Source organism: Vicugna pacos, chromosome 20, assembly GCF_048564905.1.
Source record: "Vicugna pacos chromosome 20, VicPac4, whole genome shotgun sequence".
Taxonomy (NCBI): Eukaryota; Metazoa; Chordata; class Mammalia; order Artiodactyla; family Camelidae; genus Vicugna; species Vicugna pacos.
In genome coordinates this window covers 36,871,404-36,892,278 of record NC_133006.1, presented here as the reverse complement: position 1 = coordinate 36,892,278, position 20,875 = coordinate 36,871,404, and the positions used below count along the sequence as shown (strand labels likewise).

The 20,875-nt window shown below is 35.5% G+C and overlaps 1 protein-coding gene across 1 annotated transcript in view; it reads left to right on the top strand.

The window, feature by feature from the left end:
- Positions 1-18,211, top strand: part of TMEM170B (transmembrane protein 170B) — a 29,004-nt gene extending 10,793 nt beyond the window's left edge. The window contains exons 2-3 of the mRNA XM_006198639.4: positions 3,216-3,386; positions 10,246-18,211. Of these exons, the coding sequence (XP_006198701.2) occupies positions 3,216-3,386; positions 10,246-10,376 (302 nt within the window). The 3' untranslated portion in view covers positions 10,377-18,211. The remainder of the gene's footprint in view (positions 1-3,215; positions 3,387-10,245) is intronic.
- Positions 18,212-20,875: the final 2,664 nt, after the last annotated feature.

The window sequence follows — 20,875 nt, the reverse complement described above, 5'->3', positions numbered from 1 at the left end:
GAACAAATCACAGCTCTGCTGCCTCTTATGCCACTAAAAGTAAACAAACACACTGCAACAATTCAGGCAAAATGAGTTTAAGAGAAGACTGTGGATAGCCTTGAAAAGGGAAAAATAATGAAAGGACTTTATGAGATGTGCCCAGGAAGATGGACTGTTTCCTTTCAGGGAATTAAGGTGATTCCATGGATGGAATGCTTTAAAGTTTTGTACAGTGCATTTTTAAGTTTTTGTTTTGTGTTTTGTTTAGCATTAGCAAAGTCTCCCTCTGGCTTCCTCCTTTCATTGTTGCTCAGTTGCTAGAAACTTGGGTTAGGCGGGATATGCATGGAAAGAGAAAACTGGGCCTCTGGGTGTTCACGTTAGCTGTACGTCCTGCACAGTTTAAGAAAAGGCAGTGATATTCCTCTCCTGTCCTTAGCACCTTCCTCTCTCCAGGGCTCAGGGGCTCTCCTGTTACAGAGCCTTTCCTCATCTCAGAGCTCCCTTGGTGAAAATGCCCCCTCTCCTTGTTACTCCCTTATATTGTCACTTTGTTAGCTTCACTCTGGAAAATTATATCTTTTAAAATATAAATGTCTTCTGGGCAAGTTAAGCTTTTTTGTCTTTAATTCATTTGTTATCAATTGAAGGCATTTGTTTGAGAGCGACAGCATTAAAGCACTATTTCCCTGAAAGCTGGAAGAGAAAAACCTCTAAAAGGCAAACTTTGTCTGATTTCCTTAATCGCCAGCATCTCTCTGTTACGCCACTGAGAAGCATGCATGGTACTTTAACACACATTGGAAAATATATCAAATGTCTCTTCCTTGAAGTGATTTTAAATTATGAGTACATTCTAAGTGTCAATTCTTAAAAATTTGGCAGGGTGAAACTGATGTTTTTAAAAATGTTTTTCTATATATTCTCCCTTTTTCTAAATTAAAGTTTTCATTTTGAGATAATTGTAGATTCACCTGCAGTTGTAAGAAATAATACAGAAAGAACATGTGTGCCCTTAATTCCATTTACCCAATGGGACCATCTTTGAAAACCACTGTATAATATCAAACCCAGGATATTGACACTGATAGGATCTACCAACCTTTACAGATTTCACCAGAATTTTCTTGTATACTTGTACTCATCTGTGAGTGTTTAGTTCTGATAGCATTATCACTCCTATATATATCCATCACCACAGTCAAAATACAGCACAGTTCCCCTGCCACAAAGACCTCTGGTGTTACCCTTTTATAATCACACCCTCCTTTCTTTCTTGAGAGTTTTTTTGGCTTGTTTTTCAATGTTACTGATGGTCATGACAAAGTAATTATCTTTTAAATTTGTACACATAATTTTAAAGTTTTACTTATTTAATTTTTAAGTGTGGTTAAAAAATAACATAAAATTTAACCTCTTAACCATATTTAAGTGTACAGTTCAACAGTGTTAAGTATATTCACATTGTTGTGCAGAAGATCTCCACATCCTTTTCATCTTGTAAAGTGGAAACTTTGTACCCATTTTGAAACAAGTCCCCATTTCCCCTTCCCCAAGTCCCTGGCAACCACCATTCTGTTTTCTATTTCCATTCATTTGACTGCTTTATACACCTTGTATAAGTGGAATTTGTCAGTATTTGTCTTTCTGTGACTGACTTACTTTACTTAATATGTCTTCAAGATTCATATATGTTGTAGCATGTGACAGAAATTTCTTCCAATGAATACTTCTCCATTGTATGTATAAACCATATTGTTTGTTAATTCGTCCATTGACAGACATTTGAGTTGCTTCCACCTCTTGGCTATTGCGAATAATGCCACTGTGAACATGGTTGCACAAATACTCTTCATGGTCTTGCTTTTCATTCTTGGAAAGATACCAAGAGGTGAAGTTGCTGGATCATATGGTAATTTTTTTTTAAAATTTTTGAGGCACCACCACACTGTTTTCCATAGCTGCTGCACCATTTTACACTCCTATCAATAGTATGTATCTGTACTTCAGTGATGTTTGGATAAATAAATTTTAATTCATCCATTTTGTTCTCTTTAATCATGACTTTATTGACCTTTCTTTCCCACTTGATAGAGTGAATACTAGCACGAGTAGTAGATGAGACATTTTGCTTTATAGCATGTGTACGTGTCACTTCAAGGTGACATATAAACATTTTAGAGTCAGTTCTTTCAGCTACAAGTAACAGAAACCTTACTTGGGCTAATTAAAAAGGATTTTATTACAAGGAAACTGTATTGGTCTAAGGGTATTAATGTGGTAGGCTCTTAGATATCACTGGAGTGAGACGTTGTCCCTTACCTTTGATGAACCTATTTTTCTTTTATCCTGTAATTGTGTTTTTTGTCACGTGATGATGAAATGGCTGTTCACAAATCCTGAGCCTTTCAGCTTCATCCACTCAAAGACTGAGGTGCTCACTTGGTCCCAGTACAGAATTCCTAGGGGAAGGGAGTGATTGGCCCAGTTTGGATCAGTAGCCTGCCCTGCTGTACCGCACCACAGGCATGATCAAGGAGATGGAGTCAGTGCAGGGACAGGCAATATCCCAGGTACTGTGTGCATTGACAGAGTGGGCAGGGACCAAGAGGACAGGGACTGGATACTAGAGAGAATGAAAGGCTTGTTCATCAGCCTTCTGTAAACTGGGCTTCAGTGAACAGTAACTGAGGATACACTGAAGAAAGAGGAACAGAGCTTGAAGAGTTCTGGGTTAGGACTATTAAATGACCTGAGACAAAGAATTTTTTAAAATTCTGACTGATTCTTTAAGTTGAGAACCAAGAGGGGAATTGCCTGAAATTCTTAAAATCATAAAAGAAAAAAATGTCTGGACACTTAGTGTAGAAAGTAGAAAATTATGTATCAAACAGTAACTAATTATATAATTTATTACAAGAGATTTGCAAATGTATTCAGGCTTATTAAACAAACGAACAGATGATAGCTATACGATGGGGACACTGCGAGGAACTTAGAGTGTGGCCTTGACCTGTAGTCATGGAGGGAGTTATTTCCCCATCAAGCATTAGTGATCATGATAACCATTAAAATTTACTTAGTGCTACTATGTTTCAAGCACTGTACTATGCATGTTTTTATCCATTGTCTGATGTAACCGTCCTCCAAACTATGGGTTCTCACTGTTTGTTAAATTGGATTTTCTAAGACGTTTTTCAACAGAATAGTTAATGCTTTGCCTTTCCTTTCAGAGATGTGGTACTGGATCTTTCTCTGGGCTCTCTTCTCCTCTCTGTTTGTCCACGGTGCTGCGGGAGTGTTGATGTTTGTGATGCTGCAGAGGCACCGGCAGGGGAGGGTAATCTCTGTCATTGCAGTCAGCATCGGATTTCTGGCTTCTGTAACCGGAGCGATGATCACTAGTAAGTTGATGTTGTTTTGTTTAAGGACGTAATTGTATATGCATTTACAGTTTGGGTACCTTTATTCTAATTGTAAATATAACAGTGTCATCTTGCACGTAAAATGTTTTTCAGCACTAATCACACTTCATCTAGAAGGTAAAGATCAGCTCATTTATTTATTGAACAGATAGTTTTTGTATTTTTGCTATATAAATAAATACTCATGCAAGGTTTTGGGGGAAATAGAGAAACTTGTAAAAATTGGTAAGAGGCAGAGCAGTTTGTGGGAAAATATATCTTAAAGTGGATGTAGTTCCTGCTTTAAAGGAGCTCGCTGTGTGGTAAGGGAGAGGTAGGCACACAAATATGACAGTGATACTTGTCATTAAAGTGAAAATACAGCCCTTAGGTCCTTGATGTCAGCTGCCTGTGACCACCAAGTAAAAGTGCACTTGCTTCTTGAACGCAAATTATTAAGACATAAATCTCCCCCTGGGCTACTAGAAATTAGCCACTTTACAGAGTATTCTAGCTCCTTGCAAGTTTCAACTGTGCTGCCTCCTGTGCCTCAGGTTCATGTCCTCCGGCCTTCTGCACTGACCACACTTAGGCCTCAACTCCAGCTTTGGGTTCAAAGTTAGTTGCAGTTTCTGCCGTGCTGGTTAAGCCAGAACTTGGATGCATCCTGTTGAGCCTGGGGGGCCTCAGCTGCCTCCTTCACGTGGCCTGCTCTACACTGGCTGCTTCTCTGCTGTCGTCGGTCCCGTTGCCGCCGGGCAACAGCAGAGCTTCTGTTGCCCTTGACGCCGGCCTGCTTCCGTGAGGCTCAGGCAGCTCGCTGCCACCCCGGCTCTATCAAGACTCTCCAGCTAGGGCTTCTTCCTTTCTAAGTTGGTTCTTAGCCCCTGAGGTGAGAGGAAGTCCATTTCTTCTGTAGTTTGAAGGCCTCCCTCCTTTTTGTCCCACAGTCACCTTTTCCCGGAGTGATACCTTGCCTTGAGTGGAAAGCCCTGTTCCCATGTCTCTGGGTATGTCCTGTGGCATGAATAAGACAGTCATAAAATAATTGTGGGAAATAGTAGACTGTTTTTTCATCCTTTCTTGAGTTACTATTTGGTTTTTGTGTGTTCTCTTGCGTTATGTCTTTGTTGTTGCTACATTCAACCTGTAACTTTATCATATGGTGCCACATTCATTCTGCCATAGATAGGGTTTAGCTGAAGCACCAGGCATGATGAGTGGAGTAGTAGGAGCTTCAGCTGGAAAGATAGAGCCAGGTCCTCAAGGACCTTGGAAGGCCAGCCACAGTTTGAACTTTATTCTGTAGGCCATGGGAAACAAGTAGATAATTTTGAATGGGGTTGGCAAGGGGCAAGGCAGTTCAATAGAAAAATTTGTTTCATAGCTGAATATAGAATATATGTGAATAGAGAACTAAGAGAAGACTCTGAAAGAGTGGGGACCTGGTCTGTCTTCATCACTGCTGTATCTCCAGCAATAAAACAGTACTTGGAACATAGCAAATACTCAGGGAATACTGGTTAGATGGATGGATATAGTGAAGGAGGAAGAGCAGAAGAAAGGAGGAAAGAGGGTGGGAGAGAATGGAGGAAAAACAGGAAAGAAGAGGAATTGATGCATTAACTGCAATCTGAATTTGAGGCTGGATCTGAACTAGACTGGTGGCAGTGGGTTGGAAAAGGAGTTGATGTAAGGACTATGGCAAAAGGGAAAAATCCAAATTGGTTGTTATTCACTGGTGGCATACAGAGAGACATGAAAGGAACTGCTAATGTTTTTGATGTGGGCCACTGCTGTAACTGTGGAACCGTGACAGAGGAGGAAGGAAGAAGGAACAGTTTGTTCAGGAGTCGATAGTAGTATGTGTATTTATTGGCATAAATCATTGTAAAACTTTAAAGAGAGCATGATTCTACTTCTATTTATCTCTAATGATGTGTATGTATATTCAGTCAAGAATAAAATAAGCCAATGATTTTAGAAATTACAGTGTTATATTTAAAAATGCTTACTAATATGTCTGATAAAATTTCAAGTGAAAATTTGTACAAGTTAACAATAAGACATTTAAACCTTTCTGGCTAATTTTCTGACCTGCAAACACTTGAATTAAGAAAGCTAGCCACTGTAAATTTTTAATTACATTTATTTTCTTAATGCATTTTGTGAGTGATAGCACACTCATAGCTGTATGTTCAATTCAGCAAATGATGGTTCTGTTTTACTACTATTATATTTTACTACTTCTTAGATTTTTATTTCCAGAATGGAGTGATTTTTCATTTTAGTTAATACCAGAATTGGGGAAAAATGGCTTTGTATATAATGCTATTATTTGACATATAGGTATCTAATTTTAGCAAGTCTGAGGGTTTAGTGACATCTCTGTGTTGGTTTAATTTGCCTTTCTCTGATTACTAATAAATTCAAGCATCTCTTTCTATTCTTATTATATATTTAGATTTCCTTTTTTTGCAAATTGCTTCTTTAAATTCTGTGCCTTTCTTTTGGGGTTCTTGTTCCTTATTAAATGATAGGTGTTTCTTAGAGATATTGATGTCTTGTTGGTTTTGAACTTTGCAAATCACCTCTCTCTTTTTTCAGTACTGTCATCTATGATGTTATTTAATGAGCAGAAATCCTTAATTTCTATGTAATCAGCTTAAAGAGTTTTTTGCCTATAGTTTATAATGTAGAATTTTAGTTAAGAAGTTCTCCCCTACACCAAGGTTAAAAGATATTCTGATATATTTTCTTTTGTTAATTTTACAGTTTTATCTTTAAGGTCTCTAATTTACCTAGAACAGGACTGAGCAGACATTTTCTTAAAAGGCCAGATGGTAACTATTTTAAACGTTGCAGGCCAGATGGTCTCTGTCACAACTATTCAACTCTGCCATGAAGGCATAAAAGCAGCCATAGACATAGGTAAATGAATAGATGTGGCTTTTTCCAATAAAACTTTATTTACAAAAATAGGTGTCTGACATTCAGGTCATAATTTGCCTTCTGGTCTAGAGTTCATCTTTGTGTTTGGAATTAGATAGGATTCCAGGTATATTTTTTTCCTCCCATATAGTAAATCAATTTTTTATCACACCATTCACTAAAAAAATGCATCCATTGATTCACTGTTTTTTGTGCATTATGTTCTTAAGGTATGTGGCTCTGTCTCTGAACTCTGCTCTGATTTGTTAGTCTTTTTATCTATTCTTGCAGCAAGTCCTCATTTATGTCTCTGTTGTTTTGCAGTATTTCTTAACATCTGGTAGTGCTGGGTCTCTCATTTCTTTTCTTTCTCAAAGTTTACATAACTATTGGTGGACCTTTATTCTTTCATATAAATTTTAGAATATATCTACTGAGTTCCTCAAAAAGTGTAACTGTGATTTTTATGGGGATTTAATTGAATGTAGAGGTTACTCTGGGAAGAATTGACATATTAAACTATCCCACCCAAGAGCATGTAATATATCTCCATTTGTTCAGATTGTCTTCTGTGTCTTTTGTTAGAGTTTAAAAATGTTCTTCTCAATAGGAGGGTTGCATATTTTTGATCAATACCTAAACTCATGTTATAGTTGTGCATGGTGTCTTTTTTGATTACATCATTTAGTATTATCAGGGTAAAGAAACGCTGTTAAATTTTATAAGTTGAGTTTATGAAAATTAATAACAAAGCAAAATTTGATTTTCTGGAAAGATCATAAGATGAATAACCTAGGGCTGAACAATTCTGCCTTTTCCCACGTGTTGCAGAGAAGCTCTTGACTGCGTATCTGTGCCAGCAGTCATGTTCAAGGATGTTCACAGAAACAGGGATTGTCATTTTTAAGAGTTGGAAACAGATATCATCCACAGTAGGGTGGATCAGTAAGCTGTGTATATTCATACTTGGAATTGTGTACAGCGGTGGAAGTGTGTGAATTGTAGCCATGTACAACAACATGGATAATAATATTGAGCCAAAAATTCAAAATACTTACAGTATCAGTTTATATAAAATTCATTTATTTCAGAAACTAAATAATATATATTTCAGGTTTAGGCAGGTAGTAAGGCTGATGAAAAGCAAAGAAATGATAAAAGCCAAATTCAGGAGGGAATGGATGTGATTGAGGGGAGTCCACAGGAACCTCAAAGGAAATAGCAGTGTTCTTTTCTTCATTTGGATGGTGGTACTTGGGAATTTGTTATTATTTTTATAATCTACATATATTTTTATAAATATTCCTTCATAACTGCTCAATATTTAATAGCAGTGTTTCCAGAATCATTTAACAGGCACACACAATTGTTTTCTTTCAGCTCTTTTAGACTTTAGAGTTCCACCGGAACAGTCTTTTCTGAGTGGTGATTCTGGGCTGTGAAATGAGACGGTGCAATGGGAACTATTGTAAATCTGCTGCTTTTGGAGGGAAGTTGTGACTTACAAATTAGTTCCTGATTGTCCACTAGGAGGAAAATGGTAGTTTTGTTTTATTTTCTGTATAATGCTATAAATGTCTACCTTGATTGTGGAAACTCTGGAGTTTTATAGTAGTTGTACTTTTTCATTCATTTTTTTCTGCCTTCATCATTATAGGCTTGAAGATCTTATCCTCTGTTCCTTGAAAGATTATAAAGAAAAGTGGGTTACTTAGCAGTTTTACTTGTTTTTTCTCAAACAGTATGGCCTTTGAAAGTGAAATGTTTTACTTGTTTTTAACATCTAGTTTTTTAAACCATCTGAAATTGATTTGGGAGAATAGTATGAAGTAGGGACCTAAATTTATTTCTTCCAAATGGCTACCGGTTGTTCCACACCATTTGTTGAATGGTGAATCACTGGTTGGAGATACCTTTCTCATTTACTGTGACAACTACTAATCAAATTTTGGAGCATATACTAGTACCAGACACTATTCTAAGCCCTTTGTAAGTATTATCTCTTAATCGTCATATCCCCCATTTTGCAGCTGAGGAAATAAGGCACAGAGGGGTTAAGTGATTGCTCAGTGTAACTGGACTTTGGATTTTAACCCACAAGTCTAGCTCTAAAATCCATGCTCTTAACCTTATATAAGCATAGGATGTTTGAATTAACAGATTTGTCCCTTTCCAGGCAGCCTGAGCTAGTAATTGCTTAAGATTTTTCACTTCTTGGATCATTTTTGAAAACATAGTGCTGGAGAAATGGAGGCCAAATTGTGTTTTTTTAAAACTGAAGATAGTCATGGAAATCTAGGGTAAATCCAAATAAAAACAGTATTTTTCAGGTTTATTTAAATATAATTTCTGATGGTAAAGAAGGTTTAAGATCTTTAAAATTTTTAAAGAATATCATCCAATTCTAAAATTTGAAGATCTGACCAGTTGTATTAGTGAAGTTTATTACTTGATTAAGTACCTGTTAATGCTACTAAGAGTTTTATTTAATATTGAGATAATTATCAGTTACTTTATTATTTTCTGAGTTCCTATTCTCTTTTTCACTTGTAAATGTGAAATGACAGAATGATTTGGAGATTTATAGCCAGACTAGCCTGGATTGAAACTCCAGCTCTTTACATACTGTATTTACTTGGGCTAGTAATTGAAGCTGTCTGAACCTCTGTTTTTCCCTCTTTAAAACAGGTAATAATATTCAGGTGTGGTATGATATTTAAGATGATATTTATAAAGTTCCTAGCAAGATACATAGTATGCTATAAATGTATTATATATTTTAATTTTCTTCTTAAAAATAAGTATATGAAAGTCCTTGACTTAGATTAATGATTTACTTTTCCTATTTATATCTTCTGTAGAGGAATATAATAATTTTTATTTGGAAAATTTAAGTAAACTATGGAGTTAATTCTTAGCTAATTTTTATGAGTAGATTTCTATCTCAAATAATTATAATTCAATGTCTTCAAATAATGTATTTCTGTTCTTTTTATTTGACCATTCTAGAATATATAGTTTTTTTCTAGAGAAAAGTTTTCAGGCTGTCTCAACCTGTGAGGTGGCATAACTACAATGTAAATGTTTCCTCCTTTTATGATTTCTGAATATACTTTCAAAATCAGCCACTTAGATACCATTTATCATATTTACTATACCAATGTATATATGATACCATATATCATTATATATACTATACTAATAAGATGAAATGTTGAATCAGAGTCTCAGGCAGGGCTCTGAGCCTCCTTTGTAACCCCGAGATTTTCATTCTCAGAAGTGCACATTATCTAAATTTTCCCAGAACAGATGTCAGGTTCATCTTCCACTTCTATTAGATGTCAAGATGCTAGTCTCCAAGTAACTTTATAGTTGTATGCTTTATTAAAACACTTAATAAACTATTTTATATGGTAGACTGTCGAATACATTAGTCAACTATTCTGGTATTTTAAGATTTAAGAATTCATTTTACTGAAAGAAATAATTCCTTTAATACTAAATTTTTCTTGACTAATTTAGACATATTGTGTAGTTTTCTGTATTATTGTTTATAATTATTAATAAACTACTGTGTGTTTATAAAAGTGCTGATGAGGTTGGGCCAGTTCAATACCCAGCTGAGCAATTACAATAGAGAAAATTATTCATTTTTTTATGAACATATTTGTTGTTAAGTGCAGCATGTACCATAAACACGTATTTTGCAGGTGAATAGAAAAGCCTGTTTTACAACTGTGGGTAAATGTGGTATGTTAGAGTGTAACTGTTACCAATCACATGGAAACTCTTTCATAGAAAATTATAAAATGAGAATGATTGATGACTTATTCTGTTTGACTAAAATGAAAAGAGATCGTAAGTTACAACCATGCAGCGTGTTACAAAATGAATGACTGTGTTGTCTGTCTCTCGCTTCCTCACCTAGGTGCGGCTGTAGCTGGCATTTACAGAGTAGCAGGGAAGAACATGGCCCCATTGGAAGCCCTCGTGTGGGGCGTTGGACAGACTGTACTGACATTAATCATCTCCTTTTCAAGGATCCTCGCCACACTTTGAGGTTTCTGTGGGAATGTCTTACTTCACATAAGGAAACAGATATACAGATTCTCTGAAAACGGCATTATTAACAAGTGGGAATGAAATTGTACAAGAATGTGGAAGGAGCAGGTCAGAACATAAGGCCTTGAGCTGTGTGGAGAGATCGCCCTCTGGTGTTCAAGTGATTGCACTACCGCACTGCACCTTACGTGCCTCCGACCCGGGCAAGGCGCATTACACTCTGTGAAGCTACAAGAAAAAGCACCTTGTTTAGCTGCCAATCAGGTTAACATTGGTGTTGAATCATCGTTCTTAACAGTGTTGTGTTAGGTTACAGGGACGTTTTGAAGAATCGATATATGTGCCAAACTCTTCTTTTTTAAACATTGATCATGTGAAATTGCAAGTGTAGATGTAGATGAGTGCTGTGAACATATTTGACATGAGTTCAGGTGATGTGGTGAGATTTTTTGTTTTATAATGCTAAATCCCGTATGAGTGTTGCGTACTGAATCATTTAATACGAGACAAATTGTTTGATTTTTACTGTTGAGCGTTTCTGGGATTGAGGGCTTTCATATAAATTAGGCATTATTGTGATTTAGTTCATGTGGAAAGTAAAACTTAGTGGAAAACTGCTAAACTCTTTCAAGGATTCAAAGTAGGTCTGTAGGGTGCATCCTTTTCACCCACTTAAATAACACTCTTAATAGTTTCCCTTGGACACAAACATTCTATTGATACGAATTTAAAAACATTATGGGTCACACATTGATTGTAGTTTGTGTGTCATAATAATACAATTTGAGAAATTTCTTATAAGTTTTGTAAGAAAGTAAGTCTGAAATGCATGTTGCATTCTTCGCCATTCTAAAGAAAGTTTTTGCCATGTATCTCATGGAGAAAACATCTTTATAATTAGTATCTCAGTGGAATTATATTACTTGTTTCATATGTCTTAACTTTTGATAAAACATAAACAGTCTTTCATTCTGGAGTATTAACTATATTTAAAGAGTGGCCTAAATTAGGCTGTGAAAACAAGAAGCTTCATTTGTAGATAAGTAACAAGTCATATAGGAAGAGTAATAAACTATCTTACTTTGGGTACATGGTAACAATTTCTCTAAGTAAAAATTGGAGTATAATAAATAATTTTAAAATTCGGCAGTTAATCTCAGCATATCAATGCAGTACTGAACTAGACTTGAGTGTTTCATTTCAGTTCTCCAGCTCTTTATTTATGCTGTTATTTAAGTTTACTAGCATCTGTGATGACATTTATTAGAATGAAAAAGTCCTTAGTATAAAACATTTTAAGAGGTTTTGGAAATATGCAGTTGTTTTTAAGAGGATAAGAAGTAAGGGAAACACAGAACCTGGCTGAATTTGTCTCCCACTGAGACTTTTAAAAATACCAGATACAATTTTATATATATGCTAACTCAAAGGAAGAGCCAACTGCAGAAAATATGAAGTTAAGGACAGTCCAAATCTGCATACTTTACCCTCACTGTTTTATAGCCTAATTTGGTAACAATTAAGTTTCTATTAGTTCTTATTCAAATTTAAGAACTTTCTTACCCACGGCACCTTTTCTCCACCAAAAAGCAGGCTATATCAACAACTCAGCGATGAGGAGTTGGGCGTATCTTACCAGTATGGAAGCCAGTTTTGGGGGTTTATAACACTGTGGCTTGGAAATTTGTTTTTAAAAAGCCAAGAAGCAACTATGCATTCTTAAAGATCTTTGAAGTAAATCTTAAAATTGATTATTTTTTGTTATGTACAAGGCTGAAATCATTTTCATGTATTCTTTATATTCCAGATGTTTTCCTAAATTAAATTTAGGCATAAATCTTCCAACTCCATTGGAGTTTCCCTTTTCTGTTAGACTTGAATTGTGTTCTTCCTTTACTTTGGTTATTCTTCAGTAATTTAAAGTGTCCCTGTTCTTTGGGAGGAGTTATCAATAACATGTTGAAATTGTTTTAGATCTACAGAAATGAATATTTATTTTAACATATGGTTATTGTATGATTTCAGAGAGGTATCATAGCAAGGTAACATGGAGCACATGGTTCAGAACCCAAAATTAGCCAGAAAATAACTTGGACACATTAAGTGTATGGCTGCATAGACCAAAGAGACTGAAACTCCTGTTTTTACTCTAGAATGAAAGTGTAAGGAGGTGGATCAGTTTGTAGAGTGTCCTGCAGTTATCTCATTATCAGGTTGCTTTATGTTATGAAGTGTGTGTGTGTGCGCGTGCGCGCACAGGGACACTTTTAACTTTTGGGGGAATCTTTGGTTTCTTTGCTGTTTTTAGTTACTTCCATTGGAATTTTGTGCAACTGTTACGTTTTTGATCTTTTGAAATGCAGTTGAATAGTGTGAATTGATGAAATGTCTTAATAGCTATTTCTATGCCGAGATTTTTTAAATGTTACTGGTTTTCCTATAGAGATAAGAAACGTTTAATGGTATATATCTACACACATATATATCATTATATACGTATATATGTAAAGCTGCTACATATGAATATAGTCTTAATTGGAAAGCTTTTGTTCAATGAACACTTTTATGTTGTAGTGGAAAATTTGATATATTTGCTCAGTTGAATGATCTTTTAAATAGGTTTGAGGAAGTTTGAGATTTTTGAATTTGGGGACATTTTTCTTGGTTTAGTAGTGCTGGAGATCCTTGTTTGTGATACGACAAAAGCCCTCATGTATGTATTTGGGTTAAACCTTAAAATTTGTATGTGACTTGGTAAATTTTGTGATAAATTCAGGAGGAAAGGGGAAAATCCTCTGTAGTTTATACTTCTTTATTTTAAAAAATGCTAAATAAAATATTGCTGACAGTGAAATCAGTTCCCCAAAGAAGAGACTCCTGTGTGCCCAGACTAACTGCTAATCAGTTAACACACTGATCAGAAATGTCATAGAGCGGAGTTAGTCGGGGGCCTCACCTAAGCTACAAGTAACGCTTAAATCTTTTAAATGAGGAAGGCGCAAGTGGTCTGCCCTGCGGGACAGTTCCACTGGAATAAAGTCCCAGGTGGGGCCATGTTCAGTGCTTGCAGGTTAGTTATTCTTTCTTTAGACCTTAGTGTTCACAGTGTTACCGTTTGTCACCCGTGGTACTCTCTTAGTATCTGCAGCATACATTTCCTCTGTCCCCCAGAAGTATAAGAGTTGTATTTTTACTTTAAGTGAGAAGTAAACAGATGAGCTGCCCTGTGTATCATATATTTGTGATGTAAGGAACAGGAAGAATTTTTTAAATGTTCTTGGAAGACATCTTTAGAGAATCTCTATAATTAATATGAGGAGAGTGGAGCCACCATGTTAACGTGCCCAAGATGGCACTTACACACCAACTAATTCAATTTTGTAAACATTTTTGGTGGATCTACTGTGTACAAAGTGCTCTCCCTAGTATTTTCTATAGTAAGTACAGGGACGACCAAGATGGGATTTCTGCCCTCAGTTCACCAAGAGCTACCAAGATGCTTTAAATCCTAAAGCAGCTGGGAGGACATTTTGCTCCTAGTTGACAGTTTAAGTTGTTTTCCCCCAATACTGATTTTTCTCAGTTTATCCACCAAATGGAATTTTAGTAACTAAGATATTATGTGACATAGTGAAGAGAATACTGGAATTTAAGCCAGGGACATAGATTGGAATCCAGGCCCTGTCACTTGTTGACTTCTTCAACAAGAAGAATGGAAAAGCAGTACAGTCGGCCCTTCATATCTGTGGTTCTGCACTGAAGGATTCAAACAACTTGGATTGACGTATGCAGGAAAAAAAAATTCCAGAAAGTTCCAAAAAGCAAAACGTACATTTGCCCCACTCCGGCAACTATTCACAAAGAATCTGCATTGTATTTACATAGCATTTACACTGTATAAGAACGTTGTAAGTAATCAATCAAGAGATGATTTAAAGTATATGGGAGGATGTGCACAGGTTATATGCAAATACTACACTATTTTCTGTAAGGGCCTTGAGCATCCTTGAATTTTGGTATCCACAGGGATCACTCCCCCTGCGGATACTAAGAGACTAATAAATATTTTGCAGTAAGTGATCAATGGCTAGTCATAATTTTTTAAAAAACTACATTTTGGAGTACTGATCGAATACAGTATTTTGTAAAATTCATTTCTTCCATTTCCACATTTTTCCTACATATATTTTAAGAAAGAAGCTAAAAAAATTCTTTTAGAATGTTGCCTCCCTTACCTCCTCTCCACCTCTTTATTTTTTAAATCACATATTTATCTAAGAGCACTTTTGGGAATTGGTGGTGATGGAAATGGCCAGGGCAGGCGGGATTTAATATCAGGTTGTGTTTACCGTGAGTTACAAAAGGAGAAGGGAGATGTGGCCAGGATCTACTCCTTACTTTAGCTTGCTTGCTGCTTTTGGATTCATTCAACCAATATTAATTGAATCTCTACTATATGCAACTTACTATCCTTGTTTTAGGGGTGGAAAAGTGATTCCTCCCTCTGTCCACCTCTCTCCCGCCACCCCCGTGTGTGGCTTCCCTGTATAGTGCCAATTCTGTGGGAGAACAGAACTGGGCTGCGGTGTCTACCATGTCCCTCTTTCTATGGACCAAAGGTGCTTTAGCCCTACTTGTTGTTTTTAACTTAAAGGGAAATGCTTTTATTTTTAATTTATGTCTATTTTATAATTCAAGAAGTGACAAGATGCTCAGAGTACTTTCTGAAATATTCTTAAGCTACTCTTACTGTTACAAATGTTTCTCTCAGAAAGTCTTAATCAGAATTCTTCAAAGAGTGGCTACTTGTTTTTAAGATGTGAAGAATGTGGAAAATTACTGAAGAAATTCTAGTGACCTAGATTGCAGAGAAGTTTGGCAACACCTGGGTAAATAGGCAAATGATTATTTCTTTTAATAATCAGGGGTGAGAATCTCAGTGGTTAAAATTGACTAGTAATTTCCCTTCTTGTCCTTTTATAACATCGTGGAGGAAGACTCTATAGCATAAAAAGGACATTATTTGATTAAAAAATGATAAATTTTTTAAAACATGTGATAGCATTTATAGCGGAGGGAAGTTTAAACATAGGCAGAAACGTTGGAGGGGTAACGCGCAAAAACAAAGACACACTTGGTGAAGCACCTCTATTAGGTGAATGCAGCTTCCCCTTAACCTGTTAAAGACTATACACACTGAGTATGTTTACTGCTTACAAAACGTGGTGTTTCCTTATATGTGAGACTGAACTTGCCACAAAGCATCCTGAAGTAATACTACATTTTTGTGTGTGGTGGTAGGTTTGCCCTTCTAACTTAGGGGTCTCTGTTCAGTGTAGGCAATACAGTGTTTTTGAGGAGGCTGCTGAAGTTATCTAAAAATGTTATCAGTGAACTTGTTAAGAGGAAGTGATGCTTACTATAGAAACTATTTTGAGTAACTGTGGAAATATACCAGTTAATACTTTATTAATTAGTGGAAACACCTAAATTTCTGAGCACACTAAGCTGGAACTGTCTCCTCCCCCAGGTTTAGGGGACTCGTTTTCACATTCTTTACATTCATTGCATGTATGTTGAACTTACATAATAACCCTTTCTTGATTCTAAGAACTAATTTAGCACTTTCTTAAAAATATTCCTCCTCCTTCCAGACAGATGTCACATGGTATAGTTTAAACAGAGGTACAGTTTGTTGATAGACTCAGAAGTGCTGGTTTAGAATAGAATGTTCTTAACAGCTTATGGTTATGCAGCTATAATCTTGCTGAAAAGTAAATACTATGAGCAAGTCAAGAAAGCATGGACCTCCTACATGGTTTTTTTTTTTAGATTATATCCTGCACCCATATATATATCTCCCCTCAATGGTGACATGACTGTCCCCTTTGGGGGACTGTATTTAGGAATGTAACTGAAACTGGAAAGCAGTGTAACATAAATACATAGAAGGAGGAACTAAAATACATAATCACTGTAACTGTAACACTTTTTCTCCTCAATGTAGTATATATTGGTAATTTCTAAAAATCATCCCCTTTTTTAGAGCCCTGTGTAAATGAATGGTAACTTGATAGTACTATTGATGGTGAAAAGTTTCCTTTGTTTTTGAATTATTTATATATCATCACTAAGTATCTTTGGGAAGGAACATTTTAAAGTTTTCTCCATAGAAGGCAAAATAGAGGCACTTGTTTGAGTAGTAATAAAAAATGATCTATTTACTTTTAATACTGGATGGCTTGATAGTCTGCTTTTGGACACTTTCTTAGTATCTGTGATACTAGATGCATTAATGGTGGAGGAATTTTGAAAGTTCTGGCCCTGTCCCAAACACAGACATGGACACACAAACTACAAATTTAGATGAACAATATAAAATTCCACAGTATTTTTCATTTTAGTCAAATAACTTGGTAAAATTCATAGGATTCTACCATAAAGTATTAACTTGTGTCTCAAGTCATTCTAGAATGAGGGGATCAACTTTATCTTAATTAAAATGTTTTTATTTATATAGCAAAAATATAGTTTACATGATAAGTATTAAAAACTCACTTTCAAATTGTGTTAATTCTCAGACCACTGATGAATCATTTAGTAAACCACAGTGCAGTTTTCAAAAGCTAAATGATGCCTTAGTGCCTTGGAAGTTAAGATACTTTTGCAGAGTGATTTTAGCAAGATTCAGAATTGGTACACCTGTTGCTGAGGATTCAAAGCTGAGGAACGCTGTAGTTAAATGAGCTCTTTGTGGTTTAATAAAAAAATCAGTCCTTTCGCCATTGACTATGACAGATGACAACTGTTTTCATTACATTTTCATGATGTGATATTTGTCTATTTTTTTCTTTTTCTAAGTAAGTTTGAAATGGGAAATGTAGTCAAGACAGTTAAATGTGGGATTTTAAAATTTGGTTTGGTTGTAAACTAGAGATTCTAGTGTGAACAGTGTGAGCTTTATATTGTGGTACAAGGGAGACACTTCACATAACTTTTAGGAATATGTTTACCATCAGGGTTTTTTTTTTTTTAACTATAGAAATAATGTACTGTGAAGCTTAAAGACAGGAAGAAGAAACAATGGAGGGGTAACGCACAAAAACAAAGGCATATGTGATGAAGTATCCTACATTATGTGAACACAGTTTTCCCCCTTCTGTTAAGACTATAAACTACCTTGTATGAGTATGTGTACTGCATGTTTACATAATACAGTTTAATTTTGGAGGGTTATTTAAAAAGTATGTTTATTTATAATACCTAACAAGCTGTAAATATTGTATACTATTGATTTTTAATTTTATATAAGCAATTTTTTATTTCCAATTCGTGTGTAAAGCTCATTGTGTATATAGCATAAATTTCCTGGAGAACACAAATTTTGCAGTGAATTTTAATTATTTAATTGTGGTAAGCATCAGGTTAGCCTTAGAAATGTTGATCTTTATTTTAAATTATTTTTCACCACTCATTTTCTTCAAGGGGCAGCAATAAATATATGCAAGTTATGTTTGATTTAGAAAGTTGGTCTGCAAAGACAAGATCTAGGTTCAGATTCATTGCTTTAAAGAAAAGATGCACAATTAATATCATCCACTGTCTAATCTCAGGACCATTTCTGAGGTCCACATGTGTCTCTCCTCTTTGTAATATACAGGGTGAACTCTTTACTGATACACACAAAACAACTGTTAAAAGTGAACCCAGCACTTAAATGTCATTACACAGAATTTATTGGATTAAAAATTTGTAATATACAATATTTTAATAAAGTTTCTGTATTCAATTTCATGCACTTATATATAAATAAACCTGTCTTAAAAGCTTTATGGGGAGTTTGACTCTTGATGACATATCTTTGCAGCTCATTCACTGTAGACTCAAATGTTTCCTCTGGCCCTTTTGTCAGTTTTTCTGGGCCAGTTTTACATTGGATTTGGGAGGCAGCACTGAAAAGGTAAGTAAGAAATCTATGAGATGAACTTGACCTGGTTTGTAGTTTTGCCTAGCACCAGTGCTAGGCTACATAAGCATCTACTTCTAAGAGTTACTGTTCTAAAGAACTTCTAATAAATGACTACCATTTATTGAGTGCTTAGTATCAGCTAGACACTTCATAGGTATTCTATAACACGGTAACCTTTCAAATTACAGCGATTACTGAGGATTATGAAGGTAATCCTTCACTTTACAAATATGACGCATTTGAAGTTCAGAGAAGGTGAGGAACTTCTCAAGGCCACACAGCTAATAATGCTGAGCTGGGATTTTCTTACTCTGTTACCCATGTCTTTCCCCACAGTGCTGTGTTTTACAAAGTATTCTGGGAGCTCTTACCTGTCATGAGATAAGATCTCATTATTGACAAAGACCAGATGGCATTATGGGGATTTGAAAAATGATCAATTTAGGATTATTGCCAAATTTATGCATACTATGAATTTTTGTTAGAGATTTTTAAGATATAGTACTAGGTACCCAGTTAGACTCTACTATCCTGCTTGAGAAGAGATTGGGGCTGGCAGAGCCCAACTATTTGTAATTGTTACAAACTCTGCTGGAATAAAACTTGCTTAACTTTAAAAATTGTGCAAGGAAAGTGGAAGTAAACATTCTTTTCACATATACTGACATATTTCATGTAATTACTACATTGAAATGTATTTTCTTTTTTCTAGATAACTTCAACCACAAGAATAATCAAATTATTAAATATATTTCCTTCCTGACCATGAGTTTTAAAAAGTTCTTGAATGAAGTATAAATCTTGAGATTAAAAAGAAATTTTCTGTTTTGATTTTATTCTTTTTGGTTCTTGAGGTAATAGTTTTATAATGTTTTTGTGATGGGTAAGCTATCTCTGGGTATTTTGATATTCACCAAGCACTAAAAGAAAACACTGAATTTCAGATTTGTTGCCACCTTTGTAGAACAAGACCAGAGGAAAAGGTGGTGTAAAAGAAAGATCAGGTCTTACACTGAGCTTGCTGATGGAGAATGAGTTCTTGTGTTGTGAAGGAAGACTATCTCAGACTTACCAAATAGATACTTAGGTCATTTATGTTCTGAAGTCGAACTCTTGTTAATTCATAAAATAGTACCTGAAGTGTTAGGGTATAAAGAAAAAAAACAGGACCAATGGCACATCTTTGAGGAGTAGAATTTGGGCTCACCTCTTAGCCCTCACCTCCAGCTTCTAATGGAATCTTAACAGAAGTCTCCCATTCCACTGTTGTTCTTGATCTGCTCTTAACCTTCCATTATTCATCACTGTCAGACTTTCTTTTGGCCAATTTTATGAATATTCTTCAGGGCCAGAGTTCTGGGGACTGATCTGCCAAATGGAATTCCATCAGGTGGCTTTCTTGCAAATCAAGAGTTTATCACTAGATGGTGTAGTGGTTCTATTTTACTTTTCCTTTGTTTTTGGCCATTCTTATCTGTGAACCAGCCCTAATTAGATCAGTCTGTACTTTTGGACTCAATTGCATGGGCTACATCTATGTTAATTTTTTCTGATTAAAAAAACACGTGAGGAAATTAAATATAATTAAAATCACTATGTTATCACTAACATTTAATTTTAAATTTAACTTTAATTTTAAAGAATGTTAATATGGTAGCTCACAGAGAAAGGAATGTGACAATGAATATATATATATTCATGTATAACTGAAAAATTGTGCTCTACACTGGAATTTGACACAACATTGTAAAATGATTATAAATCAATAAAAATGTTTAAAAAATGTTAAGAAACAATGTTCAGGGGTTATTGACAAATTAGAAAATCACATTTTATGATTTTGGCTAGTCATTAGTCTGGACCTTGCTTTATGTATTTTTCATAAATATGTGTTCCAACTCAATACATAATGGTCTTTATCTAATTTAATAGTGTATAGTGATTTTAGTTGCACAGTTGGTCAACTTGTTGGGATAAAAGGAAATACACCAACATATCACAATTGGTCTTGTACCAGGAGACTTGGTTTTAAATTTCTGCTCTGCCACTTAGGACTTTAACTTGTCCGAGTTGTTTTGCTCCTGTGATCTTCAGTTTTCTCATCAGTAAATGAGGATAATAGCTCATGTTGCATGCAGTGTGCTCAGCAAATACTCCATCCCACTGGCTTCTTCCTCTTTTATATCACATGCACAGAGAAGGATGATGTAGTTCTATACTTTGCCATGAGTCTTGATAGTGAGTTCAAATAACTGTTTCAAAGTGTTTCCATACAGTGCGCATTGCAGTTTTACAGAGGATTTGTTTCAGGTTTAAACTTTCCCATTGAACCATGTGCTGCTTTGGCAGCAGAGATGACTGAGGGAATTTTTCAGAAACATACCTCAGTGGAAAAAAGTCTGGTTAGAAAACAGAACGGATAAACTTGCTCAGCTAGCGGATTCCTTGCATTCTCTAAACCAAATATGTACAAGACGAGGAAGCCAAAGCAGCCAACATAAATCCCCCGAAAGATGGTTGTGACTCG